The sequence below is a fragment of the Patella vulgata genome, chromosome 4 (genome assembly GCF_932274485.2).
Source record: "Patella vulgata chromosome 4, xgPatVulg1.2, whole genome shotgun sequence".
NCBI classification, from domain to species: Eukaryota; Metazoa; Mollusca; class Gastropoda; family Patellidae; genus Patella; species Patella vulgata.
The window spans coordinates 4,178,174-4,198,135 of record NC_065882.2 but is presented as its reverse complement, the minus strand read 5'-3'; the positions used below and the strand labels follow the sequence as shown (position 1 = coordinate 4,198,135).

The window sequence follows — 19,962 nt, the reverse complement described above, 5'->3', positions numbered from 1 at the left end:
GCGTGTAGGGGTCATGCAGATTTTTTTTCCAGAACCCTCGCAATCCTGTCATTATTATTATTATTATTACAGCATATTTATAGTGCACCCTTTCATATAACATGTTCAGGGGCACTTTACAAAGTGACAATGTAAATCACACATAAACAACAAGATTATGGGCATGTTAACGATTTTATGTGGTACATTCTCGAGATTCAAATTTAATGTCCTCGAGTTCCCCTAATAATTTTCTCGAGATTATGACATCCTGTGTATTTTTATACTCCCAATTTGCAGCGCTCGTCTTCGTTTTGGAGTTACCCCCGACCCCACCCTTTCCGGAAATCTTGTTAACACAATACAGTTTTTAACTGATTTTGTTTTTAAAATGTGGTGTGAAGCACTGGGACCTATCGATTTTCAGTTCTCCGCAAATGTCTGTTCCAGAGTTACCCTCCTTATCCGTAAACGTTGTTGACGCGATTGAGGTTACAGTTTTTAACAGTTTTTTTTCCTTCAAATATGGGCTGATGAACCACATCGATATTCAGCGCTCTGTTCCTTAATACATTCACCCTCCCTCCAAATGCCTTCTTAACGTCATAGAAGCTACACTTTTCAAAGTATTTCTTTTAAATTTGGTGTGAAGCATTGGGGTTACGAGAGGACGAACTCTGTTGATATTCAGTGCTCAGCGATCTTCTGTTCCAGGCAGGGTAAGCTTACTCTTCCGGGCACCTGTTACCACTGTTTGTCGTGTATTTTGTACACAGTGAACAGTCCATTTGCTGATTACACTATTTTGCCTAGACCGTTTTTTTTAGGACTTCGGATTTTGTCTAATGGTTTGGATTGTTCGTACTTGGTTTTATTTTATTTCCATTTTCCGAAAACCTTGTTAACGCGATAGAGACTTAGTTATTAACGGATTTTCGAAACGCAGTGTTCCGCGACAAGGATGCATCCTGGTGATTGTCGGCAATGTACGATTTTCTGTTACAGAGATTAAATATTATTTGTCCGGGAAAGCTTGTGAACACGATAGAGATTAGATTTCTTGAAGGATGCTAGATCCTTATTAAATTTAGTCAACAGCCAAGTTGTCCTTTTGGATAATCCTCTTTTGAGACATAGCTTTGCTTGGATCTTTTAAATTTTGTTGTGAAGCATTTGGGTCATGAGAGGGGGAATCCTATTGATGAACGCGATAGAAGCTACTAGCTAGATTTCTTTACCCGTTATTGCCACTAGAGGATGAACCTTATTGGTTTGAAGCGTTCCCTGGCTTTCCGTTATGGGGTTATTTCTCTTTTCCCGTAAACCTTGTGAACGCCCATTTACACTGTAAAAATTTCTAATTATTATTGGCCGAATAAAGTTAGGAAGGGACATTGAATAGACTCCATCTGTTAGTATTTCCACCAACATTTCGTGAGTCAAATATTTACATCCTATTGACATTAAAACAAACATGGGACATGTAATGAAGATGTTTCTTTATGAAAACTTGGGAAAGAGAGAGAAATGGGGTTTAACGTCCACTCGACACAAACTAGGTCATTTCGGGACTAACATATGGTTCAATTTTATTTCAATAATTCGTTTGCGCGTAGGGGTCTTTAGCAGTGGGAGGAAACCAGAGGACCCGGACAAAACCCACAACTTGTCACGTACAACCGGGGATTCGAAACCACGCCAGCTGACTCAATGACAGGCTTTATGATACAGCGCGCACGTGCTAACCATTCGGCCATCCAACCCCCCTACGAAAACTTGGGACGTGTAATGAAGATTTTTTATTTATTTTTATAAACAAACACATGGAGCATGTAATCATCATGGTGTTGGTCAATAAACATACACATGAAACATAATCAATATGTTTAATAAACATGTAATCAAGATGAAACATAATCAATATGTTTAATAAACATGTAATCAAGATGAAACATAATCAATATGTTTAATAAACGTCATGTAATCAAGATGAAACATAATCAATAAGTTTAATAAACATGTAATCAAGATGAAACTTAATCAATGTGTTTAATAAACATGTAATCAAGATAAAACATAATCAATATGTTTAATTAACATGCAATCAAGTTGAAACATAATCAATGTGTTTAATAAACATGTAATCAAGATGAAACATAATCATGCCTCTGTGGTCACATTTTTGAAGATCCTCATCACTACCTCTTGCAATGCTCCTTACATTCAAATGCACGAAAGGAAACTATAGACAAATTACAACACGATCATAAAAACATTAACTATCTCTTGTTCGGGTCCACAAAACACTATACAGATGTAAACAACAATATTTTTAATCAAGTCCACAGGTTTACTGACATGTCAAACAGATTTTAATCTTGCTTATTAATTGTTTTAATTTACAATATTAGTTTCAAATTTACGTGATGATGTAACCTATAATATATATTGTACATTGCCATCTGTCTCATGATATATGTATTTTACATATATTTATGTATGTGTTTGCCATTTTAACTGTGTATATACACCCATTTTGTTCCTTTGTTTTAATATCATGTATGTATATTATCTAGAGAGAGGGGTTTTACATAGGCTAAGCCTGTTCCCCAATCTCATACTGACAAACTGAATAAAATATTGTTTATAAAAAAACCATAATCAATATGTTTAATAAACATGCAATCAAGATGAAACATAATATGTTTAATAAACATGCAATCAAGTTGAAACATAATCAATATGTTTAATAAACATGTAATCAAGATGAAACATAATCAATATGTTGTTTAATACAAAAATACACAGAAAATGTAACCAAGACGTTGGTTAATACACAAACACAGGGAACATGTAATCAAGAAATCTCAACAATATATATCATAGCATATTTGATGCGTATTAAGTATGATATATTATGAATATTTTTTTTTTAATTTACCAATTTTATTGGCTATAGAATGTGGAAAAAAACCCAAATGTAATGAAATCAGGTCAAACTTACAATTAAACACTTGTTTATTTCTACTCATGAAGAGTGTGTTTTAAGGTCAAAAGGATGTAAATCTGTGACCAAAACATGTCCATTCAATGGAACGTGTAACATTTGTTCATTTGTTGTCAAAACATGGAATATTGGCAATTATTCAAGTAAATAAGGCAAAATGTCCCAGCAGTTGTTAACCAACCATATCACCTACCTTGCTAGCCAATACCTAACAAAATAATTAAGTAGATTAACCAAAGTTTCAAATAATTTACACAAATCATAACAAGGACAGCTGTATATGTAATCAGTGTTACAGCAAATCATCAATCATAACAATGACCGCTGTATATGTAATCAGCGATACAGCAAATCATAACCAGAACTTAATTAGTGTGATGAAACAACGATGAATGACAGCATTTATTCCAAATGACAAGCTTATTGTCATTTTAAAAATTTAGAGATAAAAGAAACTATCAAAAGACATTAATTATAATCTCTATTCAATTCATTTTTAATAACTATTTTAAAATAAAAATATCTACACCCTTCAACTATTTTATGCATTGAATATCACAAGCATACAAGGGGTAGAACCTCTTTGAATAATGAATAAACTAAAGCATAAACTAGATTATATCTGATGTTTTAGTTTAGCTGAATGGGGTTTTACGTCTTGTAGATCAGGTCATTTTGAGACTAACACAATTTTATTTTTATGGTTATGTTTGTAATGTGAGAGTTTCCGTCTTTGAATTCCAAGATCCAATGAATCTTTTACATACCAATTGTACATGGGACATCAATTTTTCATCCCATCCCAACAACTAGACACACTTTTCCTGTCAGTCTAGAAGGCACTAACAACGACAAGCAAGAAGCACAGTTCAGTAGAAGTGGACCTGAAGAATAACCAAAATTACAATTTTCAATAAAGTGATTCATTTTGGAAAAATGCTAGTTTTACAGTAATTTGGCCGATGAATCTGAAGATATTTTGGTAATTTTTTAAATCAAGCAATCCTTACCGGCATATACCGTCACATTGGAACCCATGATAGAGTTTGATACCCTAAGCTAACAGACCTAATCAAATGAATACTTTTCATTACAAATCAAAAGAGGTTAAACCCCTTTAATGAGCACTTTTAAACAACTTTTCACTGGAATTTCACCATAAGATGGTTTGCTATATATAAGGCATTGGACGATGACAACAATGTTATATCATTCACCTTATAATACATGTATTATACAGTGTTATATCATGTATTATACAGTGTTATACCATGGACCTTTTAATACATGTATTATACAGTGTTATACCATGGACCTTATAATACATGTATTATACAGTGTTATATCATGGACCTTATAATACATGTATTATACAGTGTTATATCATGGATGTTATAATACATGTATTATAAAGTGTTATATCATGGATGTTATAATACATGTATTATAAAGTGTTATACCATGGACCTTATAATACATGTATTATACAGTGTTATATCATGGATGTTATAATACATGTATTATAAAGTGTTATACCATGGACCTTATAATACATGTAGGTTATACAGTGTTATACCATGTATTATACAGTCTAATATACAGGGAACACTCCATAACACAGATATAACACATGTACACAAACAACTAGCGAATTCCCAGTGTAGATAACAAAACCATATAACTATTAAACAAAACAGTCTAAATATCACTATACGCACTATAACTATTAAACAAAGCTCCCATAAAAATAACATAATACAATCTGAATACAGTTTCAATATCACACTGTACCAAGATTAAAGTGGCATCACTCACAAAGATAAGTTAAAATGTTTATACCTCTATTTATCTCCTACATTATAATTTAAAACCTTCTTATACACAAAATGTACATGCTCTGTTAAATAACAGCACATTGGCAGATAAATTCATATAAGCCCCAGATCATTTTAACTTAATATCATGAAAATATTTTATGCTGGGGAATAAAAAATCATATTATATCGAATATCAGGTTTGTTACCTACCAGCGAAGATCTGAAAGCATTAATTACACCTGCGAGCGTGCTTCTTTTGTGTTAGCTTGACGTATTTTAAGATTTCTTATGTTGGGGGGTGCGTAGCTCTAATACGTCGAAGCACACAACGCTCTCACAATAATTGTTATTCAAGAAGCTTTAATCTATAAGAAACATAAGTACTAATTATTTGACGTCGATCTGGGTTTATTAACGAATGAACATGAATAACACAAATAAAGATATATGAAATCATAATTAAAACATCATTTACAAATTATCTAGTAATGAATAGTTGAATATATAAAGTAAGCATATATTATGTGATCAAGTGCAATTGTAAGCTATTTCACATTATCATATTATGCATAAAAGAAACATACATTTATCAATAGCAAATATAAAGTATTATCATATTATGTGAATAAGTATAGTAAACTATTACACATTATAATATTAGGAATAACATAAACATATATACTAAATGAATTATTAGGCGACACAATTATAAACTAACTCACCTATAAGAAACATAAGTACTAATTATTTGACGTCGATCTGGGTTTATTAACGAATGAACATAATTGTTCGTATTTCGTCTCTTATATTTATACCCAGTCGCTATCGCCAACTTAATATCTTAATAATAATTACACTAGAATTATTTGAACATATACATGATAAGGGTTAACCATATAATACAAAATGTGATATAAATTAACATATTTACATTACTGAGACGTAACTCAAATATAGGTACACACTAAATAAATGACTAGGATGCATGTTAAGTAATATTAAATTATTTTAAGATTGTTGTGTAGAAAAGGTAAATAGATAAGACAGTGCGTCCAGATTAGAACGATCAGGGTTCGGAGTAAAGATTAACTTATCCACTTTAAAGCAATTAATCAATTAAGATAAGTAAATACATGTATATCAAAATATGTACTATAACACACCTTTAGTATAAGGTGGGGTTTTTGCATTATGTTGCGTTAAAGATAAGAACAATTTGAATTAAATCACAAAAGATTCAATTGTACCTTTCACTTATACCTTTCACAATCAGATTAAAACACAGATTCTATTTCGTTTCGTTTTTTTATAGTTCAATTTTTGTTTTACATGTCTTTACTACACTAGGATCTGGAAGCGTTGTTATATTATTGCCGTTCTGGTTGAAGTGAAAATTAGCCAATGTAATAGTCTGTTACAGCGACTTCTTGGCGTGCGATGCACGGAACTGTGGGTAAACCACTAGAAACGTCAACACTTGATTAATCAATGTCTGATGTCATAGGGTCAAAAGCCGCTCGTGTGACCCCTGCCGCGACCTTCGAGTACAACTGGTCAGATATTCATGTAATGTAGGCCATCGAATGTATAAAAAAACCGAAACGAAATATAGATATTCTGCCTTTCTATTAGTTTTCAAAATTTTAGCTTCTAAAGCTTTGGCAAACAAGGATCATTATTGCTTACACAGCAATTAAACGTACATTATGCAAGAGCTAAATCTGTCTATTGCAGGTCTTTTTTTAGGCCTGAAATGTTATCTAAATTATTAATTAGACATTAATCAACTTATGCAGACCATAATCAACCCTCGATGGCTTCGCTAGCTTGCGATGTGTATTAGATTAGATTCTGATTTTCTGTTCGACTTCCATTCTTAATTTAATCACGAAAAAGATAATCGAGGCTATGTTTTTTATCGTACCGACTTAAGTAATGATGATCGAGGCTAGGCCGAAAATTTGATCGCTAAAATCTCGGTTCAGAGTGGCTCAATTTGACTGAGATTTTCAGCAAATTCCCTTTACATTATCTAGTTTTTAACTATTATAGTGAGAACTGTCAGCTCTTTATCTAATCTCCCATAATGTATCGTTAACATTAAAGATTCCCCTTCCTTGCCTGTTTTTAAGAAAAAGTTAAAAACCCACCTTTTTAAAAGTCATTTTAATTGTTAAATGCTTAAACGTTTTCAGAGTTTACTTTTTATTATTGCATACCATATTTTATTCCAATTGTGCAATGTTGATAGGTATTTTTTTTTTTTTTTCTAAATCTTATTCTTGAGATGTTTAATATTTTATACCTTTACCATAATGTAATAGCGCCATAGAGCAATCAAAATATTGGATTATAGGCGCTCTATAAATAAATTATTATTATTATTATTATTATTGATTAATGATTTATAAAAAAAAGCTGCCAGATAATATTTACAACTTGTGAAAGTTCTAGGAATCCGACTTTTCCTCTTTTTCTATCAAATCATCATCTTATGAACTTTCCTCTTCATCTGTTCTATCATCTTCTTCATCATCCATTTCCTCACTATACTGTTGATTTTCACTACAATAAATAAACAATACATTTTAACACACTTTCATTACACAGAAAATAAATGGGGCATGCCCAGGTTAAGATTTTGTCATTTTAACAGACTTTCAAAACAATCGGAGTCTTAAAGAGTATGGCGGTATATTAGATTCAAAATTCTAACGTGCTATCGTCTAATTTCTTACTTCTGTTCATGTAATTTCTAACTTCTATTCATGTAATTTTTTTAATTAAGACAATGTATAATTCAACTTCTTTATCTATTCAGTGTAAATTTTAATTTCATCTACTTCTATTATTTAGACAAAAACGTCTTCTTCATTGATGCTTTACATGTTTAGCATGAACATCAACCACTGAACAAATAAAGAAGTTGGACTATGTCTTAATTTAGAAATTGCACGAACAGAAGTTAGAAATTAGACGATAGCATGTTAGAATTTTGAATCTAATATACCGCCATAGAACAGTAGGTAAAGCAGCGGTGCAGAAAGGAGAGCCTGGCAAGGACATGTTTCTAGTCATTCGGATAGACCAACAAACCTAAGGTATACTTGTTGGGGCGCCCATCAAAGAACCCTTGTCAATTGGAATTTGACAAGGGACAGATAGAAACCTGCTGTCTTGGCAAATTATCTCTGATGGCCTATATTCATTGGTGCAGAAATGTAAGACATTAAACCACATTCTATTTTCTCTAATCTTACTGGGGAGGGGTTGGGGGCTGCTGGGTTTTTAGTGGTTTAACCCATGCACAAGGACGGTCATTGAGTCAAGTGGCGTGGTTTCGTGACAAGGAGTAGGGTTACCTTTCCAGGAGGGTTGCCTTCCCAACCTGGTGGGGTTTTGTACAGGTTCTCCAGTCTCTCTCCCTCTCTCCCTCTCTCTCTCTCTCTCTCTCTCTTTCTCTCTGTCTCTCTCTCTCTCTCTCTCTCTATCTCCGTCCTTACCTGTAACTCTCAACCCTCCTCTTCATGACCACATTATTGGTTTGTCCAAGCTGAACGATGTCAGCTTTCACGTTATAATTTTTAACCCCATGATGATGATGGTGATGTATCGTCTGAACGTATTGTAAAACCTTTTTGTCATTCATTTTACTACATCCAGAACTACCTGCACCAGAGGCTGTTGGACTATCCTCTGTTACATTTGCATTCTCATCCTTTTCTTCATCGGCGGCAAAACTTTCATACTCAATAGATGCGGCCGATTCAACAGGAAATTTGTCATCTTTTGAAGAAGCCGGATTACAAACAAGGGTGGATTTTTGTTTTAATAACTCTTCTAATTTGCCCGAAGCTGGTTCTGTATGTTCTGCTGCAGGTCTAACACACGTAAATTGTGGACTAACCTCGGAACCTTGTACAAACGATTCTAAAAGCATTTGGTCAGTGGAATTGGGACCCATAAAACTTTTTGAACGTTGATAGCGGGAAGCACCTTCGGGAACTAAATCTGAAGAAGGAGCAATAACTGGCATGGACAAACTATGATCTAAGGTAGCTTTATGTTGCTTTAGCTCTTCTAATCTTGCTCTATCCTTCAACTGCTCCTGTTTTTCTCTGATCTCTTTCTCGTGCATATCCTTTTCATACTGAAATAACCACGCTCTCTGCATCGTCCCTTCCTCACGTTCTCTTTCCTTTCTCACGGATATTCGATCCTCAAACAGCTTTCTAATAGATTCTACATAGAGATCATTGCCTGAACAATATGTCACACCTTTTAATGTATTAATAATTATTGGTTTTTTATATTTGTTTCCTCGATTATCTGTTAAAACAGGAACCACGGACCAGCTTTTGTCATAATTTTCAATGGATTCCATGAGACTGGTCTGGCTAGAAAATCTAGCCCATTCATCGGTAACGAAACTAGAAGTTATAAAAAGGAACACAAATGTACATCGATCCAGAGCAAATTCTAACGCTTTGAACTTATTTCTCTGGGTTACCTCTATCTCATGTAAAAGTGCTATTTTCGGTCTCTCTCCTCCATGCAGTACAATTTTGGTTTCAAGACATTTTTTGAATTTCTCTACCTCGGGCAAGTCATTTTCACTACATAATATCACAGCATCTTTATATCCGTATTTTAATTCCCACGGCATGTGTCCTATGTATTTTTTTCTTTTGAAGTCAATTTCGTCTTTACCTCGAGAAACCGCTTTCTGAACCTGTTTTACTATTTCATAATCCTGTGGGCTCTCACTTGACTTTTCTGAACTACTTTCAGGAATTACTGGTACTGTATCTACAGACAACAGATAGTCATCTGTAAAAGAGAAAAACGAGTTGATATTTTTACAATTCCAAGACCATCATTATATAGGAAGAGAGAGAGAGAGAGAGAGAGAGAGAGAGAGAGGGAGGGAGAGGAAGAGGGGGGGGGGGTAATCGACACAAACAAGGTCATTTTTGGACTAAGATATGGTTCAATTGTATTTCAATAATTCGCTTGCAAGTAGGGGTCTTTAGCAGTGGGATGAAACTGGAGACCTCTGGCCTATTTCGCCGAACATAAAAGATTTGAAATTAGATTACAAACGGAAACGATTGAATGAAAACAGTTCATATACATTCATATTACATGATTACATGCGTTGCGTCCCAGTTGTGTCAATTTTTAGGTGCCAAATATTAGCGATTTAGTTCCTTTAATTGGAAATGTAATACAAACCATTCTGTCTGTTGACTTCAGACTTCCTGTTTGTTGTATTTTTACGTGTTCTGTCAGGCGTATTATTTCTTAATTCGTCTCCGTGTTTGTCGAGACTTGAAGCACCCACAGATTGATTATCCGAATCGTTCTGTATGTAAGATGATTCTGTCCTCCTTTCATGATCTGGCAAATCACACTGGGGCACCTGCAGTTCACAGAAGGCATCATTTTTAGGTTTGCTCATACATTCGGCTTCCTAAAATTTTGCAAAGAGATAAAAAAAAGACAGTTGCATATATGATGGTTTACATTTACACATAAAAATAAAACGAAAGATTCAATGAAAACATAACTGATATATCGAATTCCAACTGACTAGGGATCATTTACGTGCACGTCAATATATACACGGGGCCTCGGTTTATTGTCTCACCCGAATGACTAGACAGGCCCTCCGTTTTGCACCACTGACAAGCCACTATAAAAACAAGCCAACACCTACGCCATGTGTGAACATTCTAACTCCATTAGAATGAGAGTTATTGTGTTCCAAAGTCTCGACCAATCAAATTGCTTGTCACTCTGCTTACCCTGAGCAGAAAATGTTCATTATCGAACTTAGTCAAGGTACTGTTGCAATAAAACTATACACCAGGTTTCATCACCAATCAAATGGCTTATCTCTGCTTAACCTAAGCAGAAAATGCTCATCTTCGAACTCCATCAAGGCATTGGCCTAATAAACACCTACACCAAGTTTGAACATCTAGCTCAATTAGAAAGAGAGCTATTGTGTCCCAAAAAGTGTGACGGACAGACGGACGGACAGACAGACGGACGAACCCATTTTAATAGTCCCCTGCTTTCTTCGAAAGGCGGGGGACAATAATTCTAGATGGCATCTTATATCAATCCCTTCAAGGACAATATTGATGTCAGTCATTATAAAATATGTGATAGAGATCGTTAAATACATCCCAAATATAATTTTTTAACACAGAGATCATTGCTACGGGAGATGTGTAACAAGCACATGAAGAAACCGGAAGTGACGTCAAACATGACAAACACGAGTTGTCCTTCTATATAACTGACTGAAGTAACGAGCGATAACAAACAAACGATCGAATTTCATTTCACTGATAATTCAGTTGAAGATGAAAAGTTATTATATGAGACGATGAGAGGATATCTGACAATTAACAAGCCAACAGTGAGGCTGATGTCCCCCGCCGAAATAGGAAAATAATTAGAGGACACATATAAATTTATCACAAATTATCTTTTACAAAGTATTGAACAATCAAACAGTATATCTTTACTTCCAAAGTCTCGACCAATCAAATTGCGTATCGCTCTACTTACCCTGAGCAGAAAATGCTCATTATCAAACTTAGTCAAGGTGTTACTGTAATGAAACTATACACCAAGTTTCATCAATCTCACTTAATTAGAACTAAAGTTATCATGTCCCAAAGCATCAACCAATCAAATTGCTTATCTCTGCTTACCCTAAGCGGAAAATGCTCATCTTCGAACTCCATCAAGGCATTGACCTAATCAACACATACACCAAGTTTGAACATTCTAGCTCAATTAGGAAGAGAGTTATCGTGCCCCAAAGTATCAACCAATCAAATTGCTTATCTCTGCTTACCCTAAGCGGAAAATGCTCATCTTCGAACTCCATCAAGGCATTGACCTAATAAACACATACACCAAGTTTGAACATTCTAGCTCAATTAAAAGTTATCGTGTCCCAAAGCATCAACCAATCAAATTGCTTATCTCTGCTTACCCTAAGCGGAAAATGCTCATCTTCGAACTCCATCAAGGCATTGACCTAATCAACACATACACCAAGTTTGAACATTCTAGCCCAATTAGGTAGAGAGTTATCGTGTCCCAAAGCATCAACCAATCAAATTGCTTATCTCTGCTTACCGTAAGCGGAAAATGCTCATCTTCGAACTCCATCAAGGCATTGACCTAATAAACACATACACCAAGTTTGAACATTCTAGCTCAATTAGGAAGAGAGTTATTGTGTCCCAAAAAGTGTGACGGACAGACAGACGGACGGACAGACAGACCCATTTTAATAGTCCCCTGCTTTCTTCGAAAGGCGGGGGACAAAAAAAGAGTTGGCTGTCAGTAGATAAAAGATAACGAACAAATTAGAAAAAGTCCGTGCATTACCATGTTTTTATTAAGAACAAAATGAATAAAAACGGGGGAATGCACGGGATTTTTCTATTTTTCTCGTGTCCCTTATCTAGTGACAGCCAATTCTATTTTTGAATTGTGAGATACCCTCTCACCGTCCCATATAATAACTTTTCAACTTCAACGGAATTATCAGTGAAATGAAATTCGATCGATTGTCTGTTATCGCTCGTTACTTCAGCCAGTTATATAGAAGGACAACTCGTGTTTATCATGTTTGGCGTCACTTCCCGTTTCTTCACGTCCTTGTTACACGTCTCCCGTAGCAATGATCTCTGTGTTAAACTTATATTTGGAATGTATTTAACCAGTTGCATTACATATGTAATAATGACTGACACCAATATTGTCCTTTAATAAAATATGTTCTGATAGCTAAATCAATGCAACATTCCCAATTAATGCAAGGAATGAAAATTATGTTTAAAAATTTAGTACAATAAAATTAAAGGGGCTATAGCACTATTTTTTGGAACCTTGAAATACACAAAAATTGTTCTAAAAGCACACATTAATGAATGTATGTAATGTCATTTATATTCAATTTTTGAAAAAAATTACGGTCGGTGAAATACGTGAACAGTTCAAATTGGACAACAGTCGTTTAAGCCTGCTTATTGTAGTGCATTCTTCACATTTTCTAAATTACTATTTTGTCGTTTGTGAATCAGCCTTTACTAATTACTTCCACATTGTGTTCTAGGATATGTTTTTATTTGTTCATTAAAAAATGTCACCAGAAACCATAGAGTACACGACTCGTGTACTGATTATACGATGTTAATTGTGTCTTAAATATTGGATATTAGGATCCTATAGTTTCACGGCAAGATAACAACATCAATATTGATTGAAATTGACCGATATTGAATTCTAGTTAGTGTTTTTAATTTTTCGAATATTAGGGAAAATATTGAGTTAGCTCCTTTCATATTAATTCACCTGCCTTATGATGCTCTAATACATTATTTTCTACTTTCATTTTACTGAGATCACAAACAACCTTTTTTTCCTCTGCAGATCTTTGAACATGTCCATTGCCTTTTGTGCGTCTCTTACAGCCTGCTTCATGCACAACAAAGTTGGTGGAAGGGATACTTTTCTTGCTGAAGAAGACAACAAAGGCACCGTATAAGAAAGGAAGGAATTTTCAAAAGATAATGGCGATCATGTTTGATCCGACTCCCTTTTCTATTTCCATCACTTTTACACCGAAAAACTAGCGGTTAGCCGTCGGTACTTTGTCCACATGGAACTTCCTACTTTCTATTAGGGTTAGGGTCAGGTATTTAAGATTAAATCCTATAACACAAAAATGGGAGTCACATCAAACATGAATGCCAAAATAATTAACAGGCATCGCAACCCAAGATGGTAGTAGTTCAGATGAAATCTCTTCTAATAATTTTGGCATGTAACTGACCAATCTGTTTCACAGAGGATTACGAAAGTCTTCTTATATCTCTGTAAAAGATCACTGTCTTCAACACGTGACGTCACATCACGCGGCGTCAATCATTGGCTCTATGGCACGTGCATTGTTTACATAAGACGTTACTGGTTCGGGCAAAATGGTACCTTTTACTCATTTTAATACCCATTTACGCTAAATAGAAAATAAATTTTACCTACAAATACTTCAAACGTCTTTATTTTTTTTCTAATACATAAAAATAATGTTTTAGAATTTAATTTGTCGGAGGAAAAAAGTTAATATTTAGGGTTCATTAAGTCGCATCGATGTCATCCTAATCAGTGATTGTCGGGGCCTAGCGAATATTCACTGCGGATCAGTGTGGTTACTGACCATTGTCAATATTATATGTTATCTTTAATGTTACAGTAAGTTGGAATATGTGTTTAAACATTACACAATTGATTTATCTAAATCGTATAAAAGCTAACAATCAAAGCAACATACATTTGGTGCAACAATCAGATAAAACACAGATCCTATTTCGTTTTTTTATAGTTCAAAATTTCGTTTTACTTGTCTTTACAACACTAGTATCTGAAAGAGTTGTTATATAACCAGCGTTCTAGTTGATGTGAGGAATTAGCCAATGAAACGGTCTGTTACGGCGAGTTCTTGGCGTGCGGTGCACGGAACTGTGGGTAAACCCTTAGAGACATCAGCGCTGATTGACTAATCAAATGTCTTACCTCTGACGCGACCTCCCACTACAACTGCTCAGATCTTCATGTAGTGTAGGCCATCAAAAGTATATATATATATATATAAAAAACGAAATAGCGATCAACCCCATTCTTAATTTTGTCTTTACACAAGATCTCTCAAAAAAGAATTAATTACCAATTATTGCAATGTTCTTCTTCTTCAGACATGTTGTTTGTTTCAAGGCTTTCTAGTATATTACTATGCTACCGCCTTGTTGATTATCCATTCTGAAAAATTGAACATAAGTACGGGTAAACCCAGCTGAAGAGCCCCGGGGAAGAACGATCTAATTCACTTTTTCAACGAACTCCACAATGGCGCCATCTGGTAACAAATTGTATAAGTTTTCTGTGGAACAATCAATTTCAGTAAAAACGATCGGAGTCACATCGAACCAAGGCCCTTGGGGAATGGCCTCCCGGACAAATACGTCCATCGTACCCTTTATTTGACCTTAATTTGGCTGAAAAGTGGAAGTGAGTTGTTTTACTGGTAATTATGATACGTATTAAACATCATTTTGAAGTTGTAAGTAAACCCACTCGTTGTTCTGTTCGCGTCAAGCATTCTCGTCCAAAGGACTGTTTTGCCTTTTATGCGAAAAGACAAAAATGTGACTTAGATCGTTCTTCCCCTAGATAGTCCGGGAGCTAGGTGGGTTTTGTTCAACATGGAAGGTGCGGAAAGTTTGGCATGCTAGTGGTGTATGGCTGGGTTAGGAGACCCCAGAACCCCAATTCTTAAGTTGCGCCAGTGGTGGGTGTGGTAGGAGGAGCCACCCATAGTACCCCCCAAAATGGGTTTATTCAACATGGAAGGTGCAAGTTCCACTTCAATGGCATTTGATAGAGGAATGTGCCCTGAATTAGGAAATATAACTTAAGAATGGGATTTTTGGTGGAAAGGCCACTTAAGAAGAGGTCAAAGGTTGCTAATTAGCAATTTTTCGATTTTACTGAAAACGATTTTTCCATTTTCTCGTGATCTATTCCAAGTATATTGCACAAAACTACATGGACATTTTTTATCCTGCTAGGAGCAAAAATATGAGACATAAAATAAATGAAGTTTAAGCTAAAAGTATGACATAATCTCAAAAATAACGAAAATATCACTCGACCCCCCATCGGTAATTAAAATGTTAATCAACATGAAAGGTGCGAGTGAGAAACCAAGCCTAAATTGTACGGAATGATATCAGAAATCATTATCATCAACTTATGAATGAAAGTTCTGGTTGTCAGTGTACTTAAGAAGAGAATAATGCGATTATGTCATAATTTTAGCTAAAACATCATTTATTTTATGTCTCATATTTTTGCTCCTAGCAGTATAAAAAATGTCCATGTAGTTTTGTGTAATATACTTGGAATAGACCACGAGTTAATGGAAAAATCGTTTTCAGTAAAATCGAAAAATTAAAATTAGTGACCTTTGACCTCTTCTTAAGTGGCCTTTCCACCAAAAATCCCATTCTTAAGTTATATTTCCTAATTCAGGGCACATTCCTCTATCAAATGCCATTGAAGTGGAACTTGCACCTTCCATGTTGAATAAACCCATTTTGGGGGTACTATGGGTGGCTCCTCCTACCACACCCACCACTGGCGCAACCTAAGAATTGGGTTTCTGGAGTCTCCCAACCCAGCCATACACCACTAGGATGCCAAACCTTCCGCACCTTCCATGTTGAACAAAACCCACCTAGCTCCCGGACTAAGACTCTTCAGTTATTCCCAATTCAATGTTTATCTACTTCTTGGCAAGTGTCTTTATTATTGGAAGTTTTTAATTAGTGAGTTTATATTTTTGGTTTTGAGCTAATATAAATTAGTTTAAATGTTTTGAGTGGTGGTTGTTCTATTGTACGGGTCTAGAATTGTACTGGTCTTTCATTTTAGTATTGGAAATGTTTTAGATTTTTATATAGCTGAATAGCTGAAAGGTATAGCTGAAAGGATAACCTGCTGGAATCTTTCAGTTCTGAAGGGGGGGGGGGGGTCTGTTTCTGAAAAAGGTTGTTTAGCAGGTGATCTGTGATTTTATTTGTCCCGGTTTGTTGTTTGTAAGTGTGAAATGAAATGAAATGAAATGAAATGGGGTTTAACATCCTACTGTTTTGCTCCGAACTGGGCTAATGAAGACGGGCATACGCCATACAGTGTGCTATGAGGGAAATTTTGCCCGGACAGCGGCACTACGGCCTACTCTTATATCGAATTCCAACTGCCAAGGGATCTTTTACGTGCACGCCAATGTGTACACGGGACCTCGGTTTTTCGTCCCATCCGAACGACTAGACAGCTTTCCTTGTCAGCCCCTCCGTCCTGCATCACTGACAAGGGAGAACCACGCCGGAAAATCTGGATGAACTTTCTCGGCCAATGCAGGGATCGAACACCCGACCTCCAGGCTAGCGAGCCAGCGCCTTACCCACCTAGCCACCGTGGCTCCCCTATTTGTAAGTGTAGCTGGGATATAAATAAATTACATGCCTGCATCTTTACCGCATATTACAGATCAGCAGCTAGCTACAAGAACGTAACCAAAAACTCTGAGATATACTGATGTGCTTGTTTTTATGCTACGATTGGATACCTTTAGTTCCAAGTGGCAAACTCAATTTCTTTATTAATGTATGTACCATCTTAAAAATAAGTTAATTTTATACTATTAGTACTTATTACACATACGCAGTCCAATCTACTGAAACAACATTCATTTATCAGCAAATATTGACAATAAAGTAAATCAAGCGTTGTTTTTATCAAAATTGATCCAGGCGTTCATAATTACGCCATTATACCTACTGCGCACTCTGGTCAGATGGGTACTTTGATTGGTTATTGCACACGAGGCCCCGCCTTTATGTGTTACAGACGTAAATTTTAAATGTCGGAAAAGGCAATCTACTGTCGCTTTGATTTAAAAAGAGGGGATTTGTACCCGTTTCAGGTAGGTTTATATGCTTAATTGTAGTTGGGTGTGGCAGAAATATTATAAATAACAATAACCAATCGTTGTTTTGATTAAAAATATTGTCAATTTTGTTTACAAATGCCGGGTGCGAATCGGTCCCGCATGTGCTACATTGAAGGCAATGGCCTCATCTCTTATCTCGAATAGGACGTTAAACCCCATTTCATTTCATTTCATTTCATTTCTTATCTCAAACACGGAGGGTTGAGAGATTAAGGTTTGTTATCTAATCAGCAGCAAGGTCAAACATCGATTTTCCACAAATGAGGCAAGCATAAAATATGTTTATGAGAGAGAGAGAGAGAGAGAGAGAGAGATGGGTTTAATGTCCTCTCGACACAAACTAGGTCATTTCGGGACTAACATATGGTTTAATGTTATTTCAATAATTCGCTTGCGCGTAGCGGATCTTCAGCAGTGGGAGGAAACCGGAGGACCCGGAGAAAACCCACGAGGTTGTACAGGCGACCCTACTCCTTGTCACGTACAACCGGGGATTCGACACCACGTCAGTTGACTCAATGACAGGCCTTATGATACAGCGCGCACGTGCTAACCATTCGCCCCCCCCCCCCCCTAATATGCTTATGGAGTTCGAAGATTTTCTGCTCAGTGTAAGGAGAGCGATAAGCAATTTAATTGGTCGAGACTTTGGAACACAATCACGCTCCTTCTAATAGAAGTAAAATGTACAAACTTGGTGTAGGCGTTCATTGGGTGAATGCCTTGACGGAGTTCGAAGATGAGCAGTTTCTGCTTACGGTAAGCAGAGATAAGCAACATGATAACTATGGTTCTAATTGGAGTAGGGGATGGGGATAATGAAACTCAAGAGTATAAATTCAATTTTATCATTACCTTGACAAAGTTCGATGATGAGAATTTTCTGCTTAGGCTAAGTAGCTAAGCAATTTGGTTGGTCAAGATAATAACTCTTATATGCTTTCAATTGAGATAGAATGTTTAAAGTTGATGTAGATGTTCATTAAGTGAATGTCTTGATTGAGTTCAATGATTAACATTTCCAGCTAAAGCTAAAGCTAAGCAATTTCATCGGTCGATGCTTTGGGACAGGATAACTTAATCCTATCTGACAGAGAGTGATGTATAGTTTTACTACCAGATTAAGTATGGATACTCAGTTTGATTGTTCAATACTTTTGAAAAAGATAAATGTGCAATTAATCACTATGTGTCATCTATTTATTTTGGGATTTCGGCGGGGGACATCAGCCTCACTGTTGGCTTATTATTTTTATGAATGTAATGTAGGAGCACATTGTTCTTTAAACAGAGTCTGGATGTAAAATTCTAAGTTTGGTTGCTAGGGTAACGTTTCCGCTTTTGAAAACACATTTAATGGTTGACAATTTGAGACAAAATTTAATTTAACTAATAGTTTTATATTGGAATCGCTAGGTAGCGGTTGAAGCTTTTGACATGTGTTGTAATTGTTCACAACCAATGTTTATATCGGTGTCAATATCGAGGTCATTGACGATGTCTGTCTGTGTAATGTCCGAATTATTATTACAAACAAGGCGTGGCGTGACTTCCAAGAATGTCCCCACCGGCATGGAAACCGTTTTTGACCGCATTTGGTGTGGTAATTATTTGAAGCATGAACAGAATTAGAACGTTTGTGAATAGTAAATTGTGTGATGAACTCGTAATTTTCTGTAGTTTAGTTATATCCCTATCTAGTGAACACGTAACTTTCTTTCGTCGTGAGTGATTTTCTGAACTTTGTAGTCTAACTGTAATTTGTTGATAAATACATTTACACTAATTGATTTTTTTTTATGCCAGTTATGGTGTCATATGCAGTAAGTATTGATTTACGAAAGTAGCAAGATTGAAAGGGACAATCACCACAAGCGCACGCAGAGAGAGAGAGAGAGAGAGAGAGAGAGAGAGAGAGAGAGATACTTTCGGGAATAACACATGGTTCAATTTTATTTCAATAATTCGCTTGCGCATAGGGGTCTTTCACAATGGGAGGAAACCGGAGGCCCCGGGGAAAACCCACAAGGGTGAAGGTTGGACGGGCGACCCTACTCCTTGTCACGTAGGCCTACAACCGGGGAATCCAAACCACGCCAGTTGACTTAATGACAGACCTTATGATACAGCGCGCACGTGCTAATCATTCGGCCCTCGAACCCCACTCATGTGCATAGAACCAGTATCGTGCTTAGGTCACCTTAGATACGGCTTTAGTTTGTACACGGGTCGTTTATATATACACGGTCAACGATCAATATGACTTTAATACTTCCGGATTTATGTCACTATAATGACGATTTACCTTGTTTGAACTCAAAATTTTAAATTAAAATACCTGACGTTGGTAGCCTATATTTTAGCAGTGCTGCTTGATTTGTCCATTATTCACATAGCACACTATCTAAATTACAAAATTTTCTTTACAATTCCAGTAACCTAACGCACAATACTGGATCTTCAATGAGTTACTTTCTATTTTTCACTCGGCAACCGGCTGCAAATTTCACTCGGCCAACTTCGGTTACTCCTCTACATTGACCAAACCATGTTTC

The 19,962-nt window shown here is 35.8% G+C and overlaps 1 protein-coding gene across 1 annotated transcript; it reads right to left on the bottom strand.

Annotated features, from left to right (window-relative positions):
* Nucleotides 1–1,851: 1,851 nt before the first annotated feature.
* LOC126819700 (uncharacterized) lies at nucleotides 1,852–19,851 on the bottom strand. Its single transcript, XM_050547896.2, has 7 exons — nucleotides 19,746–19,851; nucleotides 14,561–14,652; nucleotides 13,189–13,352; nucleotides 10,039–10,272; nucleotides 8,307–9,633; nucleotides 7,240–7,368; nucleotides 1,852–3,870 (listed from the first exon to the last, which is right to left on the bottom strand). The coding sequence occupies exons 2-6, from the start codon at nucleotides 14,590–14,592 to the stop codon at nucleotides 7,296–7,298; spliced, it is 1,830 nt and encodes a 609-aa protein (XP_050403853.2). The 5' UTR covers nucleotides 14,593–14,652; nucleotides 19,746–19,851; the 3' UTR covers nucleotides 1,852–3,870; nucleotides 7,240–7,295.
* Between the last annotated feature and the right edge of the window lie 111 nt (nucleotides 19,852–19,962).